General features: G+C 37.4%; 1 protein-coding gene across 1 annotated transcript; it reads left to right on the forward strand.

The window, feature by feature from the left end:
* Positions 1-1039: 1039 nt before the first annotated feature.
* On the forward strand, positions 1040-17414 carry LOC143878905 (zinc finger BED domain-containing protein RICESLEEPER 2-like). The gene is made up of 4 exons (XM_077381121.1): positions 1040-1116; positions 1364-2287; positions 16652-17271; positions 17368-17414. Exons 1-4 carry the CDS (start codon positions 1040-1042, stop codon positions 17412-17414), a joined length of 1668 nt encoding a protein of 555 aa, XP_077237236.1.
* Positions 17415-19663: the final 2249 nt, after the last annotated feature.

The following is a 19663-nucleotide window of genomic DNA, read 5'->3' on the forward strand; positions in this document are numbered from 1 at the left end:
AAATCCAAGACTTCGAAAAGGGGTAAAATTAAGGAGACCCACTTGCCTCAAATGACAGAAATTTTTTTCAATCTCCCCAAAATACCATAGCATAGCCTGGAACATCCAAACCCTTCTCAGAAAGAAACCTACAGTGAATAACTAAGGGTTTTGGAAAAGACCCAAACCCAATACATGAATTTCAAGCAGAAAATAGAATTTTTTTTTAGGGAAAATGGTTTTAGATAGAGATTCCCCAAAACCCAAAAAACAACCCAAAAAATAAACATCGAAAAATCAAGAAAGTTATTTTGAAGCATCAAGCATACCTTTTTTAGGGCTTTCGTTAGCTTTAAAGAGATAAATTGAGACCCATTTGTTAGATTGTTGGAGGATTAAATTTCAGAAATGAAAATTTTGAATTTGAAATAGTGTTGGAAAAAGGTTCTGGAATTTGTAGAAGAGTCTTTTTGCAGATGGTGAGGATTAAGAACTATTCCTCACCCCTTGTGAAGTTAGAATCTCCTTGTTTTAAGCAATGTTTATACATTGAATTGGGCTGGGCCTTCTTAAATATTAATGGGCTAAATGATCTAGATGGTTAGGATCAACCCTCTAACATTCAGATCGAAGGGTTAGGATCAGCCTATGGAAATGATTTTTGGGACACAACCTATTTCAGCCGTGGCCCATCTAATGGACGGTTTGGATCATCCTATGGTGCAGGCAATACTGTACTTTTAATAAAGTGAAGGCAATAAGTTTTCATGGTTTTGGATCATCCTATGGCCCATCTAATTGCGCTCCCCTTTTAGCGGAATTGTGGGCAGACTTAACACTTTTTGACGTGGGGTGAAAAAATCCTCGCTCTATAAGTTTTCATGGTTTCCAAACATGGCCTTTTGTTTATGAATGCTTTTTATGCACAATTCATAAACTCATTTACATTCTCCTGTATTAATCTCGCCTTGTATCTTTCTTGATTGTAATGAATGATGCTAAACTAGCTAAACAATATCTATGGTTATTTTTACATGTTATACAGGAAATTATTTCAACAATGTCTGAGGATATTGTGGATGATGATGTTAATGATGGAAATCATTCACCACCTAGCCCTAGACGACGTAAATTAAGGTCAGTCATTTGGAATGATTTTGAAAAAGAAGGAAGATTCAAATGGGGTTTTGTGGGCTAAATGCAAACATTGTAAGAGGAATCTCACGGGTTCAAGTACTAGTGGAACTACTCACTTAAAACGACATCTTGCGCATTGTCCTAAAAACAAAAATCAGGACGTAAGACAAAAAATTTTGTCTTGGGGTCAAGCAAAAATAGATGGGAGTACTTGTATTAGTAATTTTAAGTTTGATCAAAATCAAAGCCGACAAGATCTTGCTCATATGATAATGTTGCACGAGTACCCCTTTAAAATGGTAGAACACCCCGGGTTTATTAAATTTGCTAAGAATCTTCAGCCGTTATTCAAGATGGTGTCTAGGAACACTATTAAGTCTGATTGCTTAGCGATTTATAAGAAAGAGAAAGAAAAGCTCTCTACAGTATTTGAAACTATTCCTGGTCGTATCAGCCTTACAACAGATATGTGGACATCCAACCAAACACTTGGATATATATGTCTCACAGCACATTTTGTTGATCATGACTGGGTGTTGAACGAGAGGATAATTAATTTTGCCATGGAACCATCTCCTCACACTGCAATAAATTTATGTGACACAATTTATCGACAGTTATTAGAGTGGAAAATTGATGGAAAGATATCTACCATGACTGTAGATAATTTAACAACAAATGATAGCATGTGTGCCAGGTTGAAAGAAAAATTGCATGACACACTTCCACTTGAGGGTAAGTTTTTTCACGTTCGTTGTTGTGCACACATCTTAAACTTGGTTGTAAAGAGTGGCTTGGAAGTGATTAATAATGTGATCCACAAGGTTCGTGAGAGTGTGAAGTATGTGAAGGCTTCACAATCACGTCAACAAATTTTTCAGAAATTGGCTAGAGAGTCAAAGATAAGTAGTGAAAAGAAGGTTTGCCTTGATGTTCCAACTAGGTGGAACTCGACATTCCTTATGTTACAAGTTGCACTAGAATATAAGGATGCATTTCTTCAAATGACACAGCGTGATCTGAATTATCAAGTAGCACCTACAAAAGATGAATGGGAAAATGCTAAAATTATTTGCAATTTTTTGAAAGTCTTTTATGATGCTACCAATATTTTTTCTGCTACCAAGTCTCCTACTGCAAATATATTTTTTCCTGAATTAGTATCAATTCGGTGTGCATTGCATGAGGCTGTAGACACCTCATTTTGACCGTGCCCTTCACCTTCCAATTTTATGCAAAACCCCATCAAATGAATGAATTAGGGTCCCAAACTTCATCCTAAGCTAGGTTAGGGTCTCATCTAGGTCCCTGCAAAATTTCGTCAGAATCCGAGCATGTTTGCCTAGCGATCGAGCCGAGGCGGTGTCGTAGTGTAAACCAGAAAGGGGGGTGAATTTATCCTGAAGGGGGGGCGAATTTATCCTGGAAAAGATGCGGCCTGGGGCAGAAAAGACACGATTTCTTCATGCGCCCATCAAATTTTTGCGCGAACCGCGCGCCTATCAAAATGGTAGTGCCAATATCAGTACCCCCATCTTACCTATAAAAATAAATAAAAATTCATTTAGAAGTGATTCTCCATTTTTTTCTAAACTCTAGCAGAGAGAGAGAGGGAGAGAAAGCAAGAGAGGGAGAAAATCCTTGTTGAAACCCTAACACTTCGTGCTTCTTCTCCGACGGAAATCTGTCGGAATCCGGTCAAGCTCCGATTGTTCAAGATATTGTCATTTCCTCCACATTCTCTACACTCCCAATAGTCCTTAAACCCTAACCTTAAAATTCTAGTTCTTTTCAAGCCCTAAATCTGTCATAGAAAACCTTAGATCCATATTTAAAACAGCAGATCTAAAAATCTTTGATTCGAAACCCTACATTCGCCTTCTTCTTCGTCAAAACCTCTAAGATCCAATCAAAACTCTATTATTTTTAGTCTAGATCACTGTAAATCTGAGAGAATAAGAGGAATTACAGAAATAGAGAGATCTATGAGAATGAGGGTTTCAGAGAGGAAAGAATTCCAAAGAGATGAGGAACTTGTGTTAAAGGAGATCGAACGACCTAATAAAAATCACTGAAGAAAGAAAGAGAAGCTGAGGAGAGGGAATGAAGAAGATCAATAGATTTTAGGATATCTGAAAGAAATCCGAAGGAGAAGAAAGAAAAATTAGGTTTGCTCTGTTGGAATTTCGATTGAGCATCGATTTATGTGGATTTCGTCTTTAATAGAAAGGAAAATCGTTGAATTGAGGTAATATCCTTTATTCTCTTTGTTGAATTTTTGAGAAGGTATTTTATTTCATATTTGATGAATATCTGCCTGGATTTGTTTAATTCATGCTCAGATTTATTGAACATAAGCTCTGATTTGTTAAATATACTCGGCTCTGTTGAATGCATGCTTAAATTTGTTAAATGTTTGTATAGTTTTGTTGAATACAAACTAAGAACTGCTGGTTATGTGTTGAAAGAGTATTTAGAACTATTGAATGTATAATGAAGGCCTGATGAGATTGGATGAATGCATAAGTAGGTCACTTAAATACGTGATTGTTACACGTTAGCTCATGAGTTTTGATTTTGATTGGTATTTGTGTTTGAAGTTTAATGGAAAGCAAAGAAATTGAAATATGATGGAGAACGGGTTCAAGAAAAATATAAGAAATCAGAGCTACATGTTATACACCTACTGTTTTGTGAAGTGGATGTAATGAATTCTTAATGAAGCTTTCATAGGGGAGGGTTTCCATTTTGTCTTAGGTTTGAATTGTGAGAATCAAAGTGAGGTAATCTCTTTATGGAATTTTAGATATATCATATGGCTGGTTGAAGTGTGTTATAAGGTGTATAAATGATCACGGGATATTGGATTAGCAAGAATCATTTCATCAAATGATTTCCATTGAAAAATTTTGAGTTTGTCCATGTAGAAAAATCACATAGTATGTTCTGTTGAGTTAATATTGCAAGGGGTTCTCATGTATGTTAAAACCCATCATAATTCAAGTCATTGCAGCTCCTACACACCTTTGATTGCAGCAGCCTTTTTTTTTTTTTTTTTTTAACTTTAATATTTGCAGCCCACTCATTTCACTTTAATATTTGCAGCTCTACACTTGTAAATCAGTCCCTGCTTTTAGTATTTCAGCCCATGGTTGTACTCCCTGTTTTAGTACATTTCAGCCCATGAATTAGCTTATGTTTCAACCCTTGTTTTTGATACAGTTCAACCCCCGAATCAGCCCTGTTTTTATCACAATACAGTCCATGGCGATACTCCTTGTTTTCATGTAAACTCAGTCCATGTTTGGCCCCAGTTTTGGCACAATTCTGTCCATCATTTAGCCTCAGTTTTTGCGCAAATCTGTCCCTGTTTAGCACAATTTCTATCCACCAAATCTGCCCCCTGTTTGGCACAAGTTCTGTCCACCAATTCAGCCCTCATTTTGTTGGCTGAGCATGATGATATCCATGGCAGCCACTTCTTCATTTTGGTAATGACAGCACTTACACTCTTGGTGCTAACAGCCCATGGCCCTTTACAATGGCAGCCCCACCTTGTTTTGGCATGCGCAGCCCCACATTGTTTTAATATATGCTGCCCCACCTTGTTTAGCATGTGCAGCCCCCACCTTGTTTTGGCATGCGCAGCCCCGCCTTGTTTTAACATGTGCAGCCCCCGCCTTGTTGTAACAAGTTTAGCCCTCATTTCAGCCCTGTTTTACATAGGTTCAGCCCTGTTTTACATAGGTTCAGCCCCCGTTTTAGCCCCTACTTTGGAATATCTGTATAACCACATTTTGATGATTCATGCGCTCTTCTTTCCCTTCCATCATTTTGATTGACATGTGAGAATGATAGAGATGTTGGAGTTTCAACTAATGGAAGCCCTTGCACACCTTGATGTTGTTTCTCATCATTATGTTTTAAATACAATTTGATCAATATTTTCCACTCAAATATATGTTTACTATTTCATTTTTATGGAATCAGTAGCTCATGGAAGCTTTGGATGATATGTAATAAAAAAAAAAAAAAAAAAAAAAAAAAAAAAAAAAAAAAACTGTACATGCTTGCTGTCCGGTTTTGAGTTTGCTCATTTTCGACCTCAAACGCTGAAAACTTTTAAAAACAAACATCATCAATCTTATAGATCTCGTCGAGCCGGTCAGTTCGACATATGGTAGCCCAAATTTAGCCAAAAGACGAGAGAGTTATACCCGTTTAAAGTTTTCAGCCCATAACGTTGTCTTTTTTTAGAAATTTTCATGTCGAGTAACTTTTGGGCTGCTTCTGATCGGAATTGTTCAAAACTATCAACTGGAAAAGTGTTCGTTATAATATCTCCTAAAACTGTCTTATTGAGCAAAGTTTTCCATAAATGCTTTTTAATATGTCAAAAACGACTTGCAAGCTTCAGTTTTTCTGAAACAACAGTCATTTATGCAACAGCAGCTTGTTGGCCATTTTTAGGCTATTCCAGGTCTATTTCGTCCGAAGCCATACAAAGAAAAAATGTTCTTCAAAAGATTTTCTAATACTTTGTGCTTGAGTGAATGTTTCCAGAAGTGATGTTTTGAGTGTCAAAACTAAGCCCGAACTTTCAGTAAAAACACTAGTATGTCTTTTAATGGCGATGGATAGGAAGAGGCCATTTTCCGGCCACTTCTGGCTTGATCCAAACGAAATGGTCAACTGAGAGAATGTTTCTTATGGTGAGATCTACAATTTTGATTAGTAGAGTTTTTTATGGTTTTGATGTTTGAGGGGTCCAAAAGTCAGTGCAAGGTTGCATTTTTTTTACACTATATGTCATAATTGTGCTATTTCTTGAAAATCATGGACAACTTGAGCTCTATTCAATTTTAATGATTGTTTTGGATGTTTTGAGCTTGGTAGCAAATTTTAAATCATATATTGAATCATTCCCATGATTTGTTTGGCATTTTTGACCATTTTTTGTGAAAATTACATGTTGGGTGGAAATTGCACCTTTTTTTTTTTTAGATTGTTTTGAGCCTATATTGATTCTAATGCTTGTATTAGGATATGATGAGCATGCTAGCAAGTCACAAATCATATATTGATCAATTTTCATGATTTACTTTATATTTTAGAGCCTTATTTGCGAAAATTGCATGTTGTGCAGAGTGCTTTCAAAATTTTTATTTTTTATTTTTATCCTAAATGAGTGGAACCCGTGCTATATGTCAACCTAGACATCTAAACTTCTAGAATCACTTCCAAATCATGTCCAGACCTTCCAAATTCCATGAGTCTCATTTTAGGGGACACACTTTGTCTCATTAGAATGTTTTCTTTTTTTTGGAGACAAGTCTTGTCTCATTTAGAGAGTTTTCCCTTTAGAAGGCTTACCTAGCCTCATGTTAGAGCCCTCCTTTCTAGAGTGAGCCTTTGACTCATTTGACCTCCTTTATAGAGCAATAGAGAGTCTTGGACTCATTTGCTTCCCATTTAGAGTTGGTTATCCTATATGTTAGGAGTTTGCCCCATAGCCTTTTGGTTCGTTTGTTAGATAGGAGTTTATCCTTTAAGATGCTTTTACCGGCTAGAGATCTTAGATCATTTTCATTGTTCTTGGGACACCAGTTACTTGTTGTGGATCATCTCTTTGAGACACTAGTTGCTTGTTCGAGGTTTCCCCTTTGGATTTAGGGCTTTGCCCTAGTTTGTGGTGTTACTTGCGTGTTCCCTTTAAAAGTGAAAACATTTAAAGGTCCGAAGCATTGGAAAAGCTTTAAAATCCAAAAAACATTAGAAATTTGAAACTCAAAAACATTTGAAAAACATTAAAACCGTTAAATCATTTGAAGTGTTAGGAGAGTTCATTCCGAACTACGTTGGCTTGATCCTCTTTCACGAGGTACGTAGTGCAGCTTGGGATCCATATCCCAAGTCCAGCCAAACTCTTTGTAAATAAATGCTTTAACCCTTCTTCTTCAAAGCCTTGTTTCCAACAAGATCTTCTTCTAGAGTTAGGAGTTTCTTTTTTATAGGGTGTTTGATTGTTTGTTTGTTGTGTGCTTGTTTTAGAGTTAGGGGTCTGTCCTAGAGTTATAGGAGCGCCTCCGTCCGGTCAGTTGGCGATTCACATCGCCGACTGATGACTAGGTCTTGGATACGTTAGTGATCCCATTGTTTTTCTTAGGAAACACAGCCTAGTTACACATAGGTTGTAGGAACCACCTGCATTAGCTTAGGGCTAATCTGCATTTAGTTAGGGCATATAAGGTGTCATAAAATCTACAATTCATTGGAATCTAAATGATCGCTTAAGAAGCTTTAATAACTAGTCCGGTCTTTTAGGTCGTGTCTAGGATAGAGATTTAGATGTCCTAGGCATCATAGCTTAGAATAGGCGCGAAGAACTACGTTGCCTTGATTCTCGTGGAGGCGGGGATACGTAGGCTTCTTTGGATGAACATCAGATCATCTAAGGACTCGGGCTTAAACATTAGAGTATTAGGGTCTGTTGTTAGCTCTTAGGGCTTGTGTTTGTATATCGATTCTTACATAGGATCATGATAGTTTGTGTTCATCTCCTTGCTTACTTACATATTTAGCTATAACATTTACCTGCTTATGTGTTTTACCTAGTTGCTTAGTTGTAGCTCTTACTTGCTTAGTTGTAGCTCTACCTGCTTAGCTGTAGTTCTCACATGCTTAGCTGCAATTCTCTATCGCTATTAGGTTATTGATTATTATTTCTTTACTATCATCTACTGACGTTTGCTCATTGCGCATGTTTATCTTCTTAGCTGTAACACTTTACGGTATTACTGCATTTTTTATCTGTTATTTACTGCTTTCTAGATGAGATGTGTTAGGATTTTATATTAAGCGCTATGTATTTGCCACATTGTAGATAGGCGCTATGTGCACGCCATAGGTTTTTATTACTGCATTTCCTATCTGTCATTTACTGCTTTCCAGATGGGATGTGTTAGGATTTTATATTAGGCGCTATGTATTCGCCCCATTGTAGATAGGCGCTATGTGCACACCATAGGTTTTTATTGCTGCAATTGCTATCTGTCATTTACTGCTTTCTAGATGAGATGTGTTAGGATTTTATATTAGGCGCTATGTATTCGCCACATTGTAGATAGGCGCTATGTGCACGCCATAGGTTTTTATTATTGCAATTGCTATCTGTCATTTACTGCTTTTTAGATGAGATGTGTTAGGATTTTATATTAGGCGCTATGTATTCGCCCCATTGTAGATAGGCGCTATGTGCACGCCGTAGGTTTTTATTTCATTATTCTGTTATTTGCCTGGCATTTGTTTATTCCTTATTTCATTTACTATTCATGATTAACTGTTAATTTTAGATTTACTTTCATGTACAGATCCTATACCTTTAGCTGTAGCTTGCATGTGTATGTCCACCAAAACTTAGACACCCATTAGGCATGTCACTCATATCCTCAAGAAATGCATGCTTAGGTAGACGACTCTTGAGGATTGTTCCCATTTCATATGATTCTCGCCCGAAACTCTTCGAAGTTAATAATAAATGGCATAAGAGACAAGTGTTCACACTCGGACGAATTGGGGGTGCTCTCAGACCTTCTCCATTCGTAATCAGGCATGAACCCATATATATTTCTGGTTATCCATTGTATACGGAGCATATTTTGTTTAAGGATCCATGGCCGTATACCATGGATGGCGACTCTGAGTTTGTTTAGGTACGTTTCGAATCCGGACTTATTCCCCAATCGAAAGGTATCTCTTTTATATCGCCACTCGCGCTATGCTATGAGGGTGGCACCTGTTTCGAGAGTTCCTTGGTAGAGCTCTCCTTCACACGTGGATGATCCAAGAGGCCGCTGGGGGCTCGTCCCCCACCTCCATCCCGGATCGGGGTCCACAGGCTGGCGACTCTGCTGGGGAATTCTTGGAACATTGCCTAACTCTGTTAAAATGCCATTTGTTACTAACTTTGAAGAATTTTGGGCTAAAATCATTATAAATGGGAATTTAATCGATTAGAATCCAGGGGCACCAAATAGTGTTTAAAACAAGGGATTCACACACTGCACGACATACTTCATTTTGTTTTTTATTTTTCTCTTATTTGATTTTTATTATTATTGGCTCCATGGGATAGATACAGTACATGCCAGATGGGATGTCATTACCCTGCTGGGATTGTTGTATCTATTACCAAGCTATGCGCCGGTGCTGCAGCCGTAAACACTAGGCGTAATTGTGTTTACAGCAGCCGATGAGCAATGAAGCATACTATGTATAACACTAGGCGTACTTGTGTTATACATGTTAAGTATGGATCATAAGCATAGTACCCGATATATTGAGTCCGGAGCTCTACTTTTATTTTAAATATATTATGTACATGGATATATTTGTTGATTTAGTAAAACCCAATTAGGATTTGCATGTGCTTATACATATATTGCATTCATATAAGGACGAACATGTGTTGCCTACGCATGTTGGAGCCTAGATTTAGGAGCCATGTCCTATTCATAGATTATTGTAGCTCACCTTATGTGGCTACAACGCAATTCTAGTGTACTCACATATCTATCTTGAGTCAAGTGTCTTGACTCTGAGGGATTATATTTAGGGCTGGTGCCCCTGATTAGGGTATATATATATATGTACCTATTTATATTGATTATTAGTTTAGGGCTTTCGTATTTAATGAGGGTTCCTTATCTAATTCAAATCAATTATATCAATCCAATTTTCAGATTCAGACCTAGCCTGTGGCTCTTTCTCTGTCACTTTTATGGCCGTGGTTTATTTTTTGATCCATTGGTTACATTCCATTTGTAAATCCATTGGTTACATTCCACCTGTATATCCATTGGTTAGGATTTACCTTTTTATAGAGATTCTTTGTACATAAAAATTATTTGCGTGTTAATCTTTTATTCAGATTTTAGATCTGGTCCTTGACCCTACTTTTGTCATTCTTATGGCCATAGTCTATCATATGAGCCATTGATTATCCATTTGATCTATGTTTTTCCGTCCTTCACTTTGTACTCTTGTATCATACCGTGATCATTAATGGATTGGTTATGTCTTGCCCATCTATCCCATGAGTGCATGATTAATGTTGAGATCAAAACCTATTTAGATTAAGGGTGTTTATCGTTCTTGACCCTTTCATACCCGAAAGAAGAGAAATCATACCCGAAGAAAATTTAAAGGAGTTGATTGAGGATTTCTTTGAGACCCAGTTTACTTAGATCATGTCATCATTTTGGACATTTTGACTTGAGGTACCAACATATATGCTCAATATTGCTCTTATTTCTATTTGTTCTGAATTCTTATCTCATGACTATTGATCTAGTGTGTGCGCTTCCAAGTCAAGAGTCTGTGTTCAACGAAAGACCATTCCTCCAAAAGACTAACCACTTTCAAACACATTTGATCAATGCAGTCTATTGCTTCCTCTATATTGCCAACATAACCTTTTATTATCCCACTTAACCCTCGCCTTGAAGGGTTATCCTTTCCGAGATTCCTACTTCTGGATCGAACTCAGTAGATACTTTTATCATGGAGGAGGGTATACCGCCCAGAAACTTTCAATGCCAGTCTCTTGCTCATGAAGAAGTGTCAAGTTTTCAGAGTTTGTCTTTTGTTGAGTTTATACCAACTCCTATGTCAAATTTGGTAAGTCTAGTCGTGCCATCAATAATTCAGAATATATAGTGTTTGTCAGTCTTCTTGTCGAGTCAATGTGCAGTCTGCTGTTAAGTCTGATGTAGAGCCCATTGAGGCGCGTCAAAGAGTTACTGAGGTACTTACATTTTTCAATTCAATAAAGTTGTTGATTTAACGTTTAAAATAACTGAAGACACCCTGCTCGGATAAGAATGCAGACGAAATTCCCCTCAAGATCTGAAAAATGGTCAAATGAGAGGAAGAGTGTCTAGCATGGCCATTTGAAGAAGAAATCGAAGCCATTGATGGTGGCATCGAAATCCAAAACTCGGGAAAGATGGATTGGCAAAACTTTATCTTCTGAGGAGAGCGAGGAATTGATAAACCTGTTTATAAGGGTTTGAGGTAGTCTTGCTGGATCGTATAAGGATAAACCGGGTGAATGCCGGGGTATGGTGCAAAGCAAGACTCCATTTGTTTGAGACATCGGATCAAAGAACAAAATTCAAGAGAGATGGACATCAGACATCCTATGGAGCTGATGAAGAAGTGAGAGAAGACTTTCTCAAAATGAAGTCATAGATTTGAGCCCTAAAAGAACAATTGGGCTGTGTATTTTTATTATGATTCTGAGGTGGAATGTTTCAAGAAAAAAAATGACATTTTTAATGTTTAGAATATGAGAGAAAGACAAGGAGAAGGGAATGTGTCCATATGACAATTCTTTTGGAATATCAAAGACCCAGATGATGGAGTCGATGAGATAGATCGCATATGAGAATCGTCTTTACTATTTGGAGACAAATGAAAGTTGAAGAATCTTGAGCATGAATTTAAGATCTCGAGAAGAGAATGGAGCACCGTGGTTAAAGTCTTGCCAGAAAACCGCCAGACTTCTCGATAAAAAAATTCAAAGTCTTTGAACCTTAAGCAAAAGAGCTTATGCGCCAAAATACCAGGAGGTCATCCTTGGACGTTTGAGCCTTTTTAGCCAAAATCCTAACGTTTAAAAATTCGTTTGTAAACCCTTTGGGCCAAAAATTCAAATCAAACCATTTTTTTTCTAACCACATTATAAACCAGGGGCATTTTTTTTAATGAGTTTGAACTACGCAGACCTGATCCCCACCTCTTCAGGGGTACGTAGGCAGTCTGATTAATTCAGATTCGGTCAACCTTTGGAATAAATGTCAATTATTCCCTTACAAAATTTGAAGCTTAAAAGCTAAACCATTCTTTGCTAAACCCCAAAGCGAACTACGCGGACCTGATCCTTCAATTTTGGGGTACGTAGGTAGTCTGGCAAAACCAGATTCGGTCCAAATCGTTTGAACTTTTGATATCTAACCCTTTTGAACCCAAGCCCACCTAGAAAATCCTTCTGGTGAAACAAGCAAAGGTTCAAGGCGAATAAAAAAAACAGAAAGAAAAGAAAAGAACGAGAGTCAGAAGACCCGCTAGGTTGAAAACCCGAAAGGGCGGCCTAGAGAAAAATGAGAACCATTTTCTTGCTAAGTCTACAACCAAAGGAGTTGGCTTATGCAATGTGAGGGTAGCGGTCTGATAGATTGAAAACTCAAGAGGCAATCCAGTCGAGGAGTAGACTTCCCACAAGAAGTGAGCTGATAAGCATGGAACGAGTTTCCTCGGTTATGAAGAACTCTGACGTTTGAATAGTGTGAGAATTCCAGGCAAAAGCTGAGGCAAATGGTTTGCTAGACCAGAAACCTGGAATGTAATAATCATGAGTTCCCACCAGAGGAGACTCGAAGAGATGAAGAAGCCATCACTACATAGGGCGGGATCTTAGAATCCAAGTAGTGTCAGTGAGATTTACTTTGACACCTCTCTAAACTAGGGGCATTAAGACTAAGCAATCTGAAGGGGGTAATAACCATGACGAAAATCCTGATGGAGGAAATTAGTGCCTCTTGACATGGTTTTCGAAATTATTTTAAGGGTGGCTAGCCTTACCATAACAAAATAACACATCAGATCTAAGGGTGAATCGAAAGTGAGTCAAGTCCCTTGAATAATCTGCATCTTCTTTGTTGAGTCCTTAGAAGTCTGTTTTTCATTGATATTCATTTTCTTCTAAAGTCCATAGTGTATGGCACTGAAAAAGCGGGTGTATAGCTTCTGAAATGCGAAGAAAATTCAAAGTAGATCCTGGTTTATGAATCAAGGAAGAGGCAAGTCACATTTTGTTCAAACTTGTCAGAGACATCAAAGTCTGAAGCATTAAGCAAAAGGAAGAATGCTTACATTCAGCCTTTGTGGAGATGGTTTTACCACTATACCAAGAAAGAACCCATGCAAATTTAAATTTTCCCACTTACCTTGGTTCTGCTTTCTTAAGACTCTGATCATGGAAGCACATCATACTAGGGGCATCTTTTATGACTTGCGTCATAAAAGATATTAAACAATGATAATTGGGATATCTATTCTTAGCAAATAGAGACGAGAGAAGCTTGAACACACTCTTTGAGTTGAATTATTTGATTAAATTGTCTCTTTTGGAGTCAAAGTTTCAGAAACTTCAATTCCCAGCGGAGTCTAGAACCTACTCCTACAATCTTCAAACCTCAGCAAAATGCTTCTCACATGTTAAAGAGAGTCATTACCCAAAAATCTCATCAATCTAGTTGAGTTTTGCTTTCAGCAAAGATTATGCACTCTTAGTTACTCTCGACAAGAGATAACTAATCCATTAGTGAAATCAATTAAAGTTGTCAAATTTTTCAATCACTTCTTTACAGTTTTTAATAAGGATAGAAATTGATAGCTCCGTGCTTCGGAGTCTAGCTTTTCTTCCATCTTTTGAGTTTTTAATAAGGATAGAGATTGACAGCTCTGTGCTTCAGAGTTTGCCTTCTCTTCCATCTTTTGAGTTTTTAATAAGGATAGAAACTGACGGTTCTGTGCTTCGGAGTCTGGTTTTTTTTCCTTCCATCGTTTTTGAGAAGTTTTCAATAAAGTAGAAAATTACTGGAGTCCGTATTGAGCGGTTTGGTCTTTTTCTTCAGTTTTTTTTTTAAAAAAAAAAAAAACTCTTTGAGCGTTTAGTTTGTACTTGCTTTGGTAAAGACTCTTTGAATGTTTGGTTTATATGTGTTTTGGTAAAATTTCAAAAAAGAAAAGAAAAGAAAAACTCTTTGAGTGTTTGGTTTTGTATCTGTAAGGAGCTGGTTTATGCGGCACCATACAAATCAAGGTTGATCCGCAATGTGTTGCTACCTAATGAAGTTAGGGGTCAGGCATATCTGCGAGGGTTCATATGGGGTTGGTTTATGCAGAGCCTTATGAATCTGGGTTTACATGAAGCTGGTCTATGCAGCGCCATGTAAATCTTGGGTGATTCGCTACCTTGAAAGAGAGGAGTCAGATTTACCTTGATAACTAAACAGATGGATTTTCAGCAATGGTCTGTGTAGCTATCGTCCTGATATTAAACTCTTTGAGTGTTTGGTTTTATGCTTATTATCGTATATCTGTGAAAGGTTTGTGTGGAGCTGGTTTATGCAGCACCACATCTATTTTGAAAAATTGTATGGAGCTAGTTTATGCAGCACCGCATTTATTTTGAAAAATTGCATGGAGCTGGTTTATGCAACACCATGTTTTTGAAAAAGAAATCTCCGGATGTTTGGTTTTGTAATATCTGTGAAGGATTCATATGGATCTGGTTTTTACAGAACCGTACGAATCGAGATTTATATGAAGCTGGTTTATGCAGCACCCCACTTTTGAAAAGAAAATCTTCGGATGTTTGGTTTTGTAATATCTGTCAAGGGTTCATATGGATCTGGTTTTTGCGGAACCATAAGAATCTGGATTTGTAAGGAGCTGGTTTATGCAGCACCACACTAAAAAAAAAAATCTTTGGATGTTTGGTTTTGTAATATCTGTGAAGGGTTCATATGGATCTGGTTTTTGCGGAACCATAAGAATCTGGATTTGTAAGGAGCTGGTTTATGCAGCACCGCATAGTAAAAAAAAAAAAAAACTCTTTTAGTGTTTGGTTTTATGCTTGTTTTTGAATATCTGTGAAAGGTTCATATGGATCTGGTTTGTCCAGAACCATATGAATTTGGATTTCATGGAGCTGGTTTATGCGGCACCATATAAAGAAAAAATTCTTTGAGTGTTCGGATTTTATATTTGTTTTGAGAAGGTCTTGATATAAAAATCTTAGAGTGTTTGTGATTTGTGTTTGTTTGTTTAGTTGAGTCATGAGCGTTGGAGAGAGGCTATCTCTTTGAGATGTCATGGTTAATTTTTTTTTAGGGTTAGTGAGAGATCACTTCCCTATTTGCTTTGAGTCTTGTAGTGCCTTTTTGTTGTTTTACTTTTGTGGATATCATCTTTGAACCGAAAAACTCAAAAATTACTTTGTTTTGTTTTCGGGTTGATCAAAATGAGTTGTCTGTTCGGCTTTGGCATTCACGCGACAAGCACGCTCAGCCAAAGAGGGGCATCTGTAGACACCTCATTTTGATCGTGCCCTTCACCTTCCAATTTTATGCAAAACCCCATCAAATGAATGAATTAGGGTCCCAAACTTCACCCTAAGCTAGGTTAGGGTCTTTACTATCATCTACTGACGTTTGCTCATTGCGCAGGTTTATCTTCTTAGCTGTAACACTTTACGGTATTACTGCATTTTTTATCTGTTATTTACTGCTTTCTAGATGAGATGTGTTAGGATTTTATATTAAACGCTATGTATTCGCCACATTGTAGATAGGCGCTATGTGCACGCCATAGGTTTTTATTACTGCATTTCCTATCTGTCATTTATTGCTTTCCAGATGGGATGTGTTAGGATTTTATATTAGGCGCTATGTATTCGCCCCATTGTAGATAGGCGCTATGTGCACGCCATAGGTTTTTATTACTGCAGTTGCTATCTGTCATTTACTGCTTTCTAGATGAGATGTGTTAGGATTTTATATTAGGCGCTATGTATTCGCCACATTGTAGATAGGCGCTATGTGCACGCCATAGGTTTTTATTATTGCAATTGCTATCTGTCATTTACTGCTTTTTAGATGAGATGTGTTAGGATTTTATATTAGGCGCTATGTATTCGCCCCATTGTAGATAGGCGCTATGTGCACGCCGTAGGTTTTTATTTCATTATTCTGTTATTTGCCTGGCATTTTGTTTATTCTTTATTTCATTTACTATTCATGATTAACTGTTAATTTTAGATTTACTTTCATGTACAGATCCTATACCTTTAGCTGTAACTTGCATGTGTATGTCCACCAAAACTTAGACACCCATTAGGCATGTCACTCATAACCTAGCTTTGCTTAGGTGACACATCTCTCATTTCATTTTGTGCATTGTTATTTCTTTATCCTCAGGAAATGCATGCTTAGGTAGACGACTCTTGAGGATTGTTCCCATTTCATATGATTTTCGCCCAAAACTCTTCGAAGTTAATAATAAATGGCATAAGAGACAAGTGTTCACACTCGGACGAATTGGGGGTGCTCTCAGACCTTCTCCATTCGTAATCAGGCACGACCCCATATATATTTCTGGTTATCCATGGTATACGGAGCATATTTTGTTTAAGGATCCATGGCCGTATACCATGGATGGCGACTCTGAGTTTGTTTAGGTACGTTTCGAATCCGGACTTATTCCCCAATCGAAAGGTATCTCTTTTATATCGCCACTCGCGCTATGCTATGAGGGTGGCACATGTTTCGAGAGTTCCTTGGTAGAGCTCTCCTTCACACGTGGATGATCCAAGAGGCTGCTGGGGGCTCGTCCCCGACCTCTCTCCCGGATCGGGGTCCACAGAGGCATATGTGTGCGATAAATTGTTTATGAGATCCATTGTTGAGAGAATGAAAGACAAGTTTGATAAGTATTGGGGAGAATGCAGCTTGATCTTATCGATTGCAGTAGTTTTAGATCCTAGGTACAAGTTGAAGCTATTGGAGTATTATTATCCTAAAATTTACTATTTTGAAAGAAGTGAGATGGAAATCCAAAAAGCCAAAAATGCCATTAGAGATATTTACCGAGAGTATGAAAGAAAACAAGCTTCTTCTACCGAGAGATCATCTCTCTCAAGTTTTAATTTTGCAAATGAGGAAAGGGTAGGGCTCAACACTAATCCAAGTCGACAAGATAAAATGAATCTTTTTCACCAATTTGCTATAGAAAGTTCTTCAAGGGTGGAAAGGAAGGGGGATTTAGATCATTATTTGGATGAAGCCATTATCATAGTTCCTCCCACGGATGAATTTGATGTATTGAGTTGGTGGAAGAGCAATGCACTCAACTATCCCACACTCTCTATAATGGCTCGTGACATCTTGGGGATTTCCATATCAACTGTAGCTTCTGAGTCTGCATTCAGTACTGGATGTAGAGTATTAGATCAGTATCGTAGTTCATTACTTCCAGAGACGGTAGAGGCTTTCATTTGTGGGCAAGATTGGTTGCGGGCTTCAATTGATGGTACATATATATTCAATTTAAGTTTTTTATTATTCTAATTGTAGTTTATAAATGTGGTTTTTAATTTTTAGCATTTGCTTCGTATACTTGTGAAAGGTTTGGCTAGTTCTACGAATTCTATCACAATTGGTGATGAAGACTAGAGGTGGTCTTTATAGTATTTTTTCTGAGACAAGTAAATAGTTGGTTACTCATTAGATGTTGCTTAATTTTTTGTTTTGCATTGTTGAATTTATGATTCACATATATTTAAATTAATTATTTTGTTCCTTTGTATGTTGGTGTAGGGTATATCGACAATGGATTGGAGATTTTTTTGTTTAGTTGTGCCAATCGCAAAAACAATGGATTGGAGATATTTTTGGTTTAGTTGTGCCAATTGCAAAACCAACATGGCAACATTGTGTTTTTTAGTTTGATATTTTTATTTATTACTTTGTGGTTACACGAATCTTGTCAACTTTTGCAGACCTATGTATTTATGGTGGGTTGATGTTATTATTAGTGAACTTTTTACAAATGACTCATTTGATTTGTTGTCTTGGTCAAGCATCATTTTTCTTATTATAAGTTTCACTATTTCAGTTGAAAGTATACACAATTCTTAGAATTTGCAGGAATTTAGAAATGGTTTAGAAGAGCAATACTATTTTTGGATGGTTCCGCGTCATGCTGGTGAGGATTATCATGGTGAGTCTTTTTTTTTCTTGATTCATTTTCTCAATTTTTACTTTCATTATGCTGGTCTATTGAACATATATGCCATCATGAATATATTATTAGTTCATCAGTTTTTATTACTGAATGTTATTGTTATGAATCATATTCCTTGATAATAGTTATACATTATATTTGTGTATGTAATTTTGATTAGTTTTATTGTTTACAAGCATTATTTTACACATAGATTAAACATAGATAAAATTTTAATTTAGTAGAAGAAAATGCATAGAGACACACTAATAGTGGACTGCCATTCTTACTCATTTAAAAAAAAATAGTTGTTTACTTAGCTTAGTGGGACATAATAGGACACTCCGATGGACGGTCCGAATTAAAATGGATCGTGATCATGACTTGGAAATTAGGATCCGAAGAACAATCCGAGTCCGACCCAACCGATAAGGAATTTGAATGGATCGTGACTGTGACATAGGTGGATCCGACCCGAAGTGGATCTGTTGACACCCCTAATAATAAATGGCAATCAGGAAATGAAAAATGTGCACTTTTACTTTTATTTTCCTACTTTTTGGTGCTTCCCAAGAGACCCTGGAAGATTCCTGGTAGCCAAAAGAAGTAGAATGAATAGCTCATGGAAATCTCTACATGCGAATGGAAAAATGATACTCCTTTTACTTTCCTGTCCTAGACATAGTGGCAACCAAAAGGACTCTTAAAATGATATAGAATTAGTGTGTGTGCCAAATTTCATGCCAAGTGGCAACCTTAAAACTTTTTGGCAAATAGACTTTTTGACCAGCTCATACGAACACTATCTATATTGTTTTTAATCCTCCTTTTGTAGTCCACTCCCACAAGCAGGATAAAGATGATTTTTGAGCTGTGGCCATCACTTCATGAACCATTTGATGCTTGGTTTTTACGGGGTGCAATTTGGGTCAGGTTTAACCCGATTTCGGCTCGGTTTGGGTTGGCATTTCTTTGGGTAGGTTTAGAGTTGGAGAAAAGCCAACTTGATTTAATTTTGGGTTGGGTTAGGGTTGAGGCTTTGGGCAACCGACCCGCTTCCATCCTCTAATTTGAGCGTGTTTTTCACAACCTACGGTTGTGTTTTTACCTTTTTTTTCTTTTTTTGCTCTGGGGTAACCCGACTCAACCCAACCTGATTTGGCAAAAATGGTGAATGGGTCGGGTTAGGGTTGAGAGATTTAGAGGTGGCTTGGGTTAGGGTTGACCATCAATGGCCCAACTAGTCTCATGCAAATGTTTAGGTTGAGCTTTTGCTAAAAAATTGAATTAGAATCAATCCATTCCTAACCTGATTTTATGGTAAAAGCTCAAGCCGAATTCCGAAAGATCGATCCGGGTTGCACCCCTACAAAGGAGTATTTGCCACGCCTATTTTGATTTAGGCACCAGATTTAGGGTATTGACCAGCCCAGGAATGCGAAGTTTGATATCAAGAATTGAATAAAGGAAATTTGACACAGGGGGGGACTAATAAAAGACTTAATATCAGAGGGGTCAAGTGTTTGTTGGAAATGACAGAAGGGGGTCAAAATTTGGATTTCAAAATTTCGAATGACGAGAATGCCCCTCTGGCAGAAACAGTGAAATGACTTAGAAAAATTTTAAAAAAACATTTACGTTTTCCCTCTTCTCTCCTCTCGTCTCTGTTTAATTTTTTTCGTCCTCTCCTCCCTCCGGC

This window comes from Tasmannia lanceolata, unplaced genomic scaffold, assembly GCF_043159265.1.
Source record: "Tasmannia lanceolata isolate RefF3 unplaced genomic scaffold, GAP_Taslan_0.1 ptg000006l, whole genome shotgun sequence".
Taxonomy (NCBI): domain Eukaryota; kingdom Viridiplantae; phylum Streptophyta; class Magnoliopsida; order Canellales; family Winteraceae; genus Tasmannia; species Tasmannia lanceolata.